Source organism: Sipha flava, unplaced genomic scaffold (genome assembly GCF_003268045.1).
Source record: "Sipha flava isolate LNK unplaced genomic scaffold, YSA_version1 122_pilon_pilon, whole genome shotgun sequence".
NCBI classification, from domain to species: domain Eukaryota; kingdom Metazoa; phylum Arthropoda; class Insecta; order Hemiptera; family Aphididae; genus Sipha; species Sipha flava.
The window spans coordinates 502311-515871 of record NW_020271748.1 but is presented as its reverse complement, the minus strand read 5'-3'; the positions used below and the strand labels follow the sequence as shown (position 1 = coordinate 515871).

At 28.7% G+C, this 13561-nt stretch overlaps 1 protein-coding gene across 1 annotated transcript in view; it reads right to left on the bottom strand.

Annotated features, from left to right (window-relative positions):
* The window catches only part of LOC112694083 (neuroligin-4, Y-linked-like), a 418040-nt gene that overhangs the window by 54911 nt on the left and 349568 nt on the right, over nt 1–13561 (bottom strand). The window contains exon 4 of the mRNA XM_025569445.1: nt 7004–7440. Coding sequence (XP_025425230.1) covers nt 7004–7440 — 437 coding nt within the window. The remainder of the gene's footprint in view (nt 1–7003; nt 7441–13561) is intronic.

Here is a 13561-nt window from a genome sequence, read left to right as displayed (position 1 = left end):
GGTAAAGTTATTTATAGATGAATTATTAAAAGATTTTTCATACACCGGTAAAAAAGGAAAAAAAAGTTTTCAAATTTTGCTTGTTCTGTAATTTTTGGTAAGATACATTTTATAAAACTTAACACATAATAAATTATCATTATGAATATATTAAAAATAATTTACCATTTATACATTTTAGAATATATTTAATTAAATGACTAACATAAGTAATTTCTTTAATATTTTTGTGTTATGTATTTTGAACGTTTGACCATAAATTATGAGTAAAATGTCTTTCAGTATAAATTTTTAAAAAATTATTTTTTAATAAGTATATTAATATATTTTCTAACACATTGGTAATATGTGTGTGTATTTTTAGATGCTGTCAAAAAAACAAAATAAATTCAAACATTCATCTCAAAATGAAGTGGAAGATACTATTAAATATGTCCTTGCACAAACTCCGTTTAACATAAAAAGGATATCTGTTAAATGAAATTTTAATAAAAGTTGAAGTACTTATTACAAAATAACATATTTCATTACTTTAGTTTATTTATTATTAACCTATCCTATTTTTTCCCTTTAAATTAGAATGCATTTAATCATATGTAAGTGGTTGTTGTGATATAATGTCAAATCCATTACAATTTTATAGAAATTATAATGTCTGAATTTTATTAAGTTTAGGATAACTATCTAAGGGCTGTGACCTTAATGTACAACTGTACAAGAATGTAACTATACTATACCTAGTGAAAAAATAAATTACAACTTCTAAGAAGTAATTTTTTGTTTTCATAGAAAATAGTGAATAACTGTAGGCGCAAACACAAAATTTAAATATTCATATAACATATTACATATTCAATATCAATGATCATATTATTATTAATGTTGTCTGTACCTGTATTTGAAAAATAAATTGATATAAAAATACAATAATATAATTTTGACAACATCCAAATATTCTATATTTAATATTAATATTTGATTTAATCAAAGTAAATTATTTGTTTATAAAATATTACAATTAAATCACTATTAAACATATTATTTTCATAATTTAAAATACATTTGTTTTTAAAAATTAAATAAATGTTTACTTTAAAATATTTATTGCAAAATTGGCTTCTACTTTGAACCGGTTTTCAAATAAAACGCTTTAACATAGTTATCGGATGTGTGTACAACAATACGACTATTTGAACAAAAATTAGATAGCCCTCTGAAACAGTAACTGTCAAAACCAGCTAATCAGTATCGGATATAATTATTACCTTCACTACCGTATTAATTGTAGAAACTCCGTGATTTGCACAACGCATATTTTACTAATTGTTACGAGGTAAATTGGTTGCTATTCAATAATACTACAAAGCCGATGTCATTATGTCCTTATATTTTATAATTTTATTACCATGATTATTATGTATATGTCGTAGGTATGAAGTTAAATTAGGAATTTTAGTGAACAACTAAGCATATAGTTAAAGAATGAATTTTTTATACAGTTTCACTACTCACCTAGACATTTGTTAAATGGCTATTTCAAGTCAGGCAAATTATAAAAATGAAATATTTTGCATTATTTTATATGTATTCTATAGTCTATATTATGAGTAGTGAGTACTATATATTCTTATTAAATAACAATAAAAGTTCCATTGATTTAACCTTAGAAAATTATCCTAGATACTTGGTTGTATGAGAACCATATTCATATTAAGTACCATAGGACAAACTTTAATCTTATCAATTATAGTGACAAAAATATGACGTACTAAAATATAGGATTAACAGAATTGTGACATGAATATAAAATAGTACATGCGCCACAACGGCATCTTCAGAGTCAGGGATCTATAGAAAGATCAGATAACGTATGCGTAATAATGAAAAACAGATAAAAGTTAACCGCATTGAATATCATTAACAACAAATAATCGCAGCGAAAAAAATAGCAGAAAATAGTGAAATACTAATGAAAGAATTGAAGGTTGGTGATAAAATAGTATTAAATGTTTCAAAATTACGCCATAAACTTCCCTATATTCAAAATATAAATGGGTTAATAATAGACATTTGGAATGGCGTTGGTATTGAAAAAAAATGGTATTCCAGAGAAGAACTTCAACTAGTTTCACATAATGGTTTCAAAGACTACAATATACATAAAGACGAATTTTCACCCATACGTGAAGCTTGTAGCTAACTTATCAATTTTAACTGTTAAGATTTTGTTAAATCTGACATCAAGCAGGAAAGCGACAATGTTAAACCTGTCGGTGTTTTAAAAAGAATGTTAAATGTTTCAGCAAATTCCACAAAACCTTAACATTTAAACAATTAATAACCAAAAATTAACAGTAATTTATAGCCTATCTTTTTTATCAAACCTTTATACTCGTACTATAACATCTAATTGCCTACGTGTTTTTTATATTAATAAATAATATATTGTTTTTTTTTTTATATAAAATAGCAATTAGTTATTTTTAAGCATAAAATAATAGGTACTTAATATTCAATTTTTATTATTTGCCTGACTTGAAGTAGGAATTTAGTTAATTTAACAAATGTCTAGATGGATGAAACTGTACAAAAATTTAATTCTTTGATTTATATGCCTAGGCATTTAGTAAAATACCTGATTTGACTATACATGCGTACGATATATACACTTATAATATAGTGCAATGCATAAGTGTATCAGATTTGCCTATATAAAGCGCCGCGTTAAAAACCTCTATGGATAATAATATTAAATTTTAGTATTATATAATTATATTTAACTTGATGTACCAGTACAGCGCCGTCCATGAAAAAAATTACCTATCAATTATCTTTTAAATTTTCATTTTTACTGTTAATATAATAATTGTTGAATGAAAAAAATTACATTGCCTGTGCAAATAGAAAAAATGGTAGTTACTAAATTTTATTTTTTAATACATTTAATTCAAGAAACGCAAAACTTAGTATTCATTTATGGAAAATTGTATTAGTAAGAATAAGATTCAACAAAATGTACAAATGATGCCAGTATTTTGATAGTTCAAAAATTTAAAAAATTGATTTGAAAACAATAGTGTCGGCTTTTTCCGGATTGGGGGAGAAAATGTACAAATTTATCTTGGGTGTACGCATGAGAGGACGACTTACAGTTGACCCTAAGAAAAATATTAAACACATATGAAGTTAATTCCAGTAATTTTAATTGCTTTATTTATTGTTATTCCAAAAGACAATCCAACGAAAAATTGAATACATTTAAACTGAAAAAGTAAATCTGAGAGTATTGTTCGGGCAACGATGAGTTTTCCCCATTTTCATTACGGGCAGTATTGCGTCTAGAACATTCTAGAAGTGCTCACCCCCCCCCCACTACCCGCGCCTAGATAACAACCGGTCATGTGTGTTGGCAACCTTTTCACTTTTTTTTAGTCCGGCATAGACATCCTACGTGTGTATGACGGAACATGTTGTGTCTTCTTGTCGAGTTAGTGTAGTCAGTGTCTGTTTTGCGTATGCGCACACATAACACGGTCGTTTTGTGTCGCCTTGTCGCGTTCTTGAGTAGGTCTCACCTCCATTTTTTTTGACGTATTCGCGTGTGTGTTGCCGCGTCGGACTCCATGGTCGTTGTTGCACGTGTTCACATGGTACTACGAGGAAACGGTCCTGTTTGGTGCTACCATCGATATCATTTTATATCACCATCTGATCATGGTCGTCATTAACCACTAACGCGGTCAGGTGACAGTCGGATTCTCGGTATTGTTATCAAGGATTATTATTACTTAATTATCATAGTTGTTGCATTATCATTAAGTAGTATTTTCATTTTATTATATTGTTGTAAGTGGGCGCCTACCTTTCATTATTATTATTATTATTATCATTATTATATTTACAATTGCAAAATACAGTCCACTCTCTTTTTTGTACACATAAAGCTTATCGGTGTTTTATATTCATGATTACATAACTTTGTTAATCCCCTTTCCGGCATCATTAATACACGGCTCCACTCCACCCGCTGAATGATCAGAAACGGGAAATGGTCTGAACAGGTATAATCGGTTAGATTGGTATTAAAACAGTTACTTCGATACCAAAACCCGTTAATATTATGCGCTAGATCAACGCATTTATCAATTTTTCAATTATTAGTTTTGTACCATTGCAAAATCTTGATGAGCTCAAATTTCTTATTAAAATAATAGATGCCATTTTTTTCCTATGTTTAAAATGTTTATGAAATGGAATTCCAGAAGTCGTTTATGAATTAAAAAAATTAATTTCAAAAATGTACTTTTCTAAAACCAAGTAAACTGAATAGTAAATCGTTGATAGTGTGTCAAACTTAGAAATAATAAAATCATACAACGGGAAAGCATAACACGTTTGCCGTATCAAAATTTGACTCCGCCATAAACAATTTCTTAATCAAGCCATATCATTAAAACATTTTCATTTTATCGTCTACTTAACAGTTTGAACCGCATTGAAATACATTCAGAATTTTCTAAATCCATCTGGAACCAAATAAATTACTCGATTTTATACTTCGTACTCATATTGATGATTGATATTTTTTTAGATAAAATAATCTTTAATTCTATACCAATTTGATTTGTTTAAAGTATAGAAGATACAATTACTTAAAATTGATTAAGACCATAAAACTGATATATTCAAGATAATGTAAAGTTATTTTTTCTTTACAGTATAAATGTTATTTTTTAAAAATCAACAAAATAAATAATTTAATATTAATACTAATATTTTCGGAAAATACTTCTGATATATGAGAAAAATTATCCAATGAGACATTCTTTATAAATTTGAAATATAATGTACCTTAAAAAACACGGTGTTGTGCTTAGATAAAAAAAATTATCTAGATATAGATAGATAAAATAATTTTTATCTAGATATTTATGTAAAGCATCAGCATTTTCATCCGTTTGTAGGCACTCTTTTGGTCTTGGGTAATGATTGTATTATGTATCCATTTCAAAATATAAAAGATTTTACCAATTTAATAAAATTGAAAGTTATAGACAAAATTATGAAAAATTTGAAGACGATCTGACGATAAACACTGAACATGTTGTGGATGAGAGTGTGCTACGTACAGTACAAGTTTTTAATAATTAACGGATGTTTCACGCCCAATATTTATTTTGTTGTACAATAATATTATGTAGACACATCAAAGTACGAATTCATAGAATTGGGGTCCGGTAATGACAATTATTTAGAGCACATGATTACATGAACAATGGACATAATTTATATATTAATATTAAATTACAGGTAGTCGAATGATGATGGAGAACGATCAATTTATGTGTAGGTACAGCGTAATGCGTATTGTAATATTGCTATTTTCTTATCGAAAATTAATTCTGTATTTTATTATTTATAAACCATCTACCGCGCAGCTGCAATAATAACCAGTTTAGACCTATGGTGCGTTATTTCTGGTTCTAATATTCTTGTAAATACTATTTCGGCGATCGTAATACTACAGAACAATAGTAATACGGGTTTGAGACTTCCCCGTATTAGCCATAGTATGAAATTATATAAAAAATCCACACCTCCCATGCATATTATGTAGGTAATATATGTTTATATACATAATAAATTGTCATTGTTCATAATTAATAATAAATGCTATATAAAACTATTTTAGAACCAATTTTTGTAAATAAATATACAAATGAAATTTCTTATTTAGTTAAGTTATTTATTTTATATTGAATGGTAAAATTGTAGATTAGTTATTACTAATGATTATCTACAGATTTTGTGAATTATCTAGATAAAAATTAGATGTCAATTTTATTTTTTATCTAGATAAGATAACGATATAAAGTTATTATATAGATAACATATCTAGATAAATTTATCTAAAGCACAACACTGAAAAAACATCAATACAATTACATACGACGATATTAATGAGGAAGTGAAATCTGTATTTAAATAGCGTTATAAATAGCTATTTTATTAGACCTTAATGTTTGTATTTTTATTAATTTTAACTAATGAATACATTGTTGATACCAATTTTATTTTGATTCGCGTGCAAAAATTATTTATATTTATTTTTATGTTCCTTTAAATTATATCACTGTTCGGAATTACCGATTAATATCCCGTGTAATGTAACAGTACTTATGATTCTTTTAGCATAGCGTCTACAAAAAATAACCATCTTTTGATTTACTACTATTATTGTTATTATTTTACGTCTCGGCCTTGCGCACATGAAGTTTCGTCGCGCAGACGGATACAATGGTCACGGGTTCACATTATTATTTTTCGCACCGAAAATCGTACGTCGATCGTTTCGTTTGCAATGATGACACGTAGAACGTTCGCATTGCTCGATCAGTATTGTTGCCCGTAACAGCCTTGAAATTATAAAGGAAAAGAGAGAGAGAGAGAAATAGATGCATAGCCCCCACGGACAATTTCCTAGAATTTACGTTCCCGTGACTAAAATACATTGGCCATCTTCCGTATTAAATTGTATGTTGGATATAGAAACTAAACTCAAATATATTTAATAAACTCTTTGTTTTGAAGTGTTAACATACACATACAGTAAACTAATAGTTTCAGAAATAATTTGTATATACTTTGTGTATAGTAGTTAATATTTTATGTGGTATAATAACAATAAGATAACATGAAGACAATTACCCCTTATTTAGAAAACGGAAACGATTTTATATATTTATATTTACCGCAACACCCAAAATAGAATAGCTTTCAGAATAAGTAACTCGTTATCGCAACTGTACAATTGATTCGTAATCTAATGTATTTCAAGAACCATTTGGTTATCAACGACCGATGTGAACGGACACGGTCGTTATAATATATGCTACTTCTGTATTTATACCTGCGCTCATCCCCTACGGTTTCAAGTATTATTCCGGCGCCACGGTGGACGTGAACATCTAACGGAACCCCACCCTACCCGAGGAAGGCTCACCTGTACGTCGCTGGAGCTGAACCTCCAGAGTGCCTCACTGGTGACGACGCCGAACAGCAGGTCGTACTTGTTGACGCCGCTGCCGAACTCGAACTTCTGAAACTTGCGCGCACCGAACGCGACGCTGGATCCGCTGTACCCGTCGAATTCGGGCAACAGGTTAGCGATGACGTCCTCCTGGTAGTTACTCTTTACCACTACACCGTCCACGCTGGGCCCAAATGCGCTCAGGTACGTGGGCATCGCGACGCCGACTGACATGAGCTGGTCCAGAGGCACCTCGCGCAGGCAGTCCACCACCGGCTCGGGGTCATTGCCTTCCGCGGTCGTACAGTTCACTTGCTTAGCCAGGTCCAGCGCATACGATACCGGGTCCTCGACCAGCGCCCAGCTGCTCAGCGCCGAGCCCGACAGCAGTATTGCCCGCCGGAACAGTCCTGCGAAAAGCCAACAACGTTAACGGAACTACCTTTTCAAAGGTTTAACACCATCCCATCGACGATCGAATATTTTGAAGTCGTCGATTATCTATTGTTTTGTTTAGAACACGCGCTATGATTTCAATATTGTGGCTTGTTTTTTTTTTTTTTATAACCATCGTAACTCGTTTGGAAAACCAAAGATAAACGTAACCCGTTGGATCTACATTTATTTGATATTTAATAAATGTTCAATATCCATTGGTTGTATGTTTTTAAACATCGAACTACGTAATACACGTTTATATAGTTTTAAACTTTTATTAATTTTTAAATATTTATTTTCGAATGTTCCAGGTTTAACGTGAAATATTAAATATGAAATCTATGTCGTGCAAAGTGTTTGACTGACAAATGCTGTATGAACAAGTAACTTATGGTTGGAGCGAAAAAACCATTTACGGTTTCTACTGATTAACGCTTAATATATTTGCTGCACGTTTGTAAGACGGAGAAAATAAAACTTAACAACGAACTCCGACCACTGATCTTTTCGCTGCATTGAAATATTCCAAATTTCAAAAAAACTGTCACAAACATTGTAAATGATTTCAATGTTTATTTACACGAGTGCGAACATACTTCTTCAAAATCATAACACGTCATTTATATACCAACTTGATGAAAGTTATTTACAAGCTTAACTACTGCACATGTTGTATTGTGAAAACTTGCATGACAATTTACTAAATCCTTATCGGATAATATATTGTAATAAAAGGATTTTCTTTTCGTTCGTAGAGTTAAAGCTTTGTAGAAAAATTCTTATCACCCTCAAATATCATCATCTCCCCCATTCTTTTAAACGGTGTTGATTTGCCATGGATATATTTAATCTGTTAAAAAAAAGTAGGCCAAAACGAGCCTTTAATATAGTATTATATAAATCAATGTCGTTATTCTGAGCCCATTATCGAGAACAAACTATCAATAAATAATAATAAATTAATATAAAATATCTGTCGGATATTTTTCCCATCATATAAAACACGATATTCGCATCTTCATCATCTGACCTACCGCGGTGAACACTTAGGACGGGGGTTTTGTTTTATGTTTTTTTACGGTATTCAGCCACGAGGACGTTCTCGTTGCGTCGACAATCCTTTGGTGCACTCGCAAGAACTTTTATGGTTGATAATCGTAAACTTTTCCCCGAAAAAACATTAAAAACTATAGGAATTACAAGGGAAAAAAAAACATTATAAATTAATTTTCAAACGTCGTTAATTTCTATTCAGTTACAACGTTAACATAAATTAAAAACAGAAACGTGTTATACGTGATTAACAAAAATGTTTTCAAAACAGTTATGCAAGAGAGTAAATACGTTTGTCTTTCATTGTTCATCTGAAATCTGAACATCACATTCTTATATGATTGACCGTTGGATTTCAGTTAATTTTACGTAAAATAAAAACAAGGGTTTCAAATACTATATTTCTCTTGATATATGGAATATTAAAATTATTTTATTACATTATAAAATTAATATATTTTAATTTAACGAGCGTTGTATTTACTCGATTTTTTTAATTTTTATAGATAATTATTATTTTATTATTTTTACTGTGTGATATTAAATTATATTTTCTAGACATTATAATAATAACTTTGCATACACTTATTTAACACAAGAGAATAATTAAAATTATTATTACAACCATCAAACTAATCAAAGTATTAACGTTTCATTATCATCTTATAATTGTGAAAATGACTGTATTTATTTTCCTTTTTTAAATTATCATAAATCTTCATTAGCAGGAAAATTCATTGATCAAATTATTAAATAAATAAAAGTATTTTATAAATTAAATTCACTATTTACTACAATGTATACTAAAGAATCTTATAAATTATGTTGTATAATTTAAAATTTAAAGTTGTCTTAACATGTATTCTTAATACATGTAATTGGGCTTAGTTTGATAATTTTACGGTGTGTATACCCATTTAGTAGAACCATATAAAGTTTGGTTAATCTCGGCTTTTGAAGAGGATTCAGAAGATTTTGCATAACTTTTCAGTTTAAAGTGTACATATAAAATTCATAGAACAAGAATTTAATATTGTATTACTGCGATTTAGCTTTAAAGGTATTATTAATACTTCCCACTATTACAATTTTTTATTGAAATATCTTTTTAACTACTTGAAAACCAATAAATTGACTGTGTTTTTTAATTCTTTTTAATCAGATATTTACTCCTTATTAAAAATTTGTTACATTTAGTTCGGCAAATTATCATATTATACTGATAATATTTCATCTCTTATAAGTCAAATTACACCCTGACAATTTTAACGTGATACGATTTGTATTTCAACGGGATCATGACGCGTTTCTTATGAAAAACAATATTTTAATAAAAAACAGAAGAGGTTATTCGATAACAAAGAATATCTACATGATAAATATTATAAGATTCAAACCAGAAATATGTTTAGAATAAATTTATTAAAATAGGTAACCCGCAAGAAGAATCTTTATAGTTAGTTGTATTAGCTCGTTACAGTGGTTACGGTATATTTAATTACCTTTATATATCACCAAATCCACCGAACCTGTCTTCAATCCGATATTCTTCACGTGCTTAAATATTCACAATTTATTATGATAAATACATTTGACACACTGTCTTGCACTCGTACTTAGGCTAATGCTATTCGATAAGATATATTCGTGTTCTTGAATGACTGATCGATTAAAAGAACATGAACGCTTGGAACGCGAACGTGAAGTGGATGAAATCGGAGCACTGTTGGCTGGCATAATTCGATAAGGATTTTGGTGGCATAGAGATGGTGGTGATATTTACTCGACACTAGCATATAATATAGTTCATCCCGTAACAGTACACATGAAATTCGCGAAATTGTGTAGATCTTCAGAACCATTTATAAACATAAACAAAATTCCACAAATGTCATATATAATTCCGCGTACAAAAAATTTCAAATATTCAGCGTTGTACGACCGTTTAACCCTAAACTCACGTTGTCCATAATTTTAAACTGTGCAGTTATATGTTTTTGATTTACACCTGTTATTAGTTTGCGTGAACTCGTTTTAACGGATCTCTATTTGAGACTTTCGTTTCATATAACACTAATTTTATTATTCATTTATTATTGATATTAAATTTTTTTTTTACATTCTTTAATTATTATATGTTTTTTTTTTTTTTAATTCTGATCAGTTTTGTGTTTTTATTTCTATGTTTAATATATATAGTTGCAATAAACACATAAAGTTTCATACATTTCAATGTCATATACAATAAAATTAAATAATTAAATAAATATTTTTATTTTTTTTTTTATTTTTTAAGTTATTATAACCATCAAAAATAAATAACTAGTACCTATATAAACCAAAAAGTCTATACGTATCTTTATCATCTGTATGTGTTAACAAGCATTTATAAACGAATGTTAAAGTAACGCTGCATTTTAAATCATGCGGCATCGTACAAAATATGTATACGGAATTTGCGGAATCGTTTAAGTTTATAAAAGTTTATGAAAATGTACACGATTCCGCAAAATTTGCGGAATCGTTATTCATCTGCACAAACCCACACGCGTACAAATATAATTCCCTGTAGAGCCTATAGTAGACGTCACACATGACCACGGTAGGTTATCGTGAGCACGTCTATTTGATAAAATTCTGATGTATTATTTTCTTTCAGTAGCAAAAAAAAAAAATATTCTCAAGAACGACGATTTTCATATTCTTCGCACGCAATATATTTTTTTTAAAAATTAAAGCGCACTACTCACCTATTATAATATTTTTAAATTTATATGCACACGGTTAAAATTCGATTAGAAAAATTACGGGACCAACGACGCCTGAAAACAACAATTTCTCAAGAAAATAATTAATATTCAAGTGTTTCGGAAGAAGAAAAGAAAAAAAAAGGTGTTATTCATGAAAGTATAATAAGTACCTTCTGTTTTATTGATCGAGAACACTTAACTAGAAAGAAAACGTCGTTAGATTTAAAAGAATTGTTTTCATGGTCCATTAAAATAATTAAATACTTAAGATTAGACACCGTTACACAAAAACTACAAGTTATATACAAATTTGAATCTTATAAAATATTTAATACTAAAGTACCTTCTAAAAAAAACAAGTGATTAATATTAAAAAAGTAAGTTATCACATTATTCATATATATGCGGACTTGTTATTTTATGTACATTTTATATCTAATGCATTATTAAGCTCGTAAAGATAATTAATTTTAAACAGTGTACGACCATTAGGTGTGAATCAAAAAATGTTTTCAATTATTTTTATTTTGTTATTTAGTTGAATAATTTTTAAATTTGAAGAATGACACCACAATAATATTGATAGTTTTTTTCCATTGGATGCATATTTGCACCAATATATTGTAGTTTTTTTTTTCTTTCATGCTTAATTAATTTGGGTAAATGAAAAATTATAACAGATAACATCAATATTAAAGGATAAAAATTATACATCATCATTAATAAAAGTTTTTTCAAAACACGTTAGACTTAAAATAACATAGCTTTACGTTATGATATCTATATTGTTAAAAACGAATAACCGACTTGTGTTTTACTTTCCAGCATACATTTTCACCAATTTTCAGTTTAATTATAAATTGATAAAAGTCATTTGAATTACTTGATAATCCAAAAAATCTAAACATTCCTTAAGAACGTACAACACAAAAAAAAAAAAAAAAGAACCTTAATGTAAAACAGTAAAGCAGCGAAATATGCTCAAACAGCGTTTGAAATTTAAAGGGACTAAAGCAATAAACGCATAAAAATTTGTGACTTTAAACTCATAAACATTTACCTAGTCAAATTTAGTTCCATATGCCGACAACTATTCTGTGAACTATCTAATCCGTGGAACTAAGTGTATTATTAAATTTATTATAGTTATATTATATTTGTTATATAATATTATAATTTCTTATATTCAGTTATTATATTAAGCACAATAAAATTTGGACTATGGACTATTAATTATTAAGACTATTTAGTCGATCCAAGAATCATTATATCCGTCGTCCGTGTATATTACTATCTATGCCATACATAGGGAAAACAATGTTAAAATGTTTTCATTTTTCTTATATTATTTCTAATTTTATTAATTATTTTAAAAATATCGTATTATTCAAAATATTGGTAGGGGATTATATTTGTCTCTAAGATATAATATTTAGACTATTATTAGGCTGTACTGGTAAGAATGATTTTTCACATAACCCGTAAAAATAACGGTCAAATAACGGCGGTTACAAATAACGACACATCGGATTAATGTGATTAAAATATTTTATCAGCAAACCTTAATTAGAATGAAATTCATTATTCATTTTATTTTCGACCATCTGAAACGATTGAAGTATATTTAAAATGAGTTCAGTTAGGTAACTAAACGTGAGAAAACGATATTTAAAGAAGCAAATGGTAACTTACTTTAATAGGTTTGTTATAAATTTGGATAGAACAACTGGGCATTACGTGTATTATTGCCTGGATAGAGATAAGCATCAGAAAAGAAATGTGTAAGTTTCGAAAGGATTCTTTTTTTCTTTTTTTTTTTTTTTTTTTTTTTTTATCGTTAGCTATGATCTAAGTTCTAATTTATGAAAACTACAACTGAAAAATTATGCATTATTTCTAAATCTAGGTCATCTGTACTAAAAAAAAAAAAATAATTATAATAATAATAATAATAATAATAATAATATCAATAATAATAGCAATAATAAGAGTAGTAATAATAAAAAACGATTCCACACGCACGCACTGAATATAAAAAGGTCACATAATTGATACGCATTTGTTTTGAATGTCCAACAAAACGGCCGGACGCAACCGGAATCTCAATTAGCATTGATTCAAAAGTTAAATACACAAATTACTGTAGTTAGAATGCATCTGGAATAATTAAAATGATTGTTAAACCGATACTCGTGCTAAATAATGTGCTCTACCTTTCGAACGGTGAAAAGCGAGACTGAGTTTGCAAACCCGACGATGGTCACGAAGCAATTCAAATTTATTATAATTT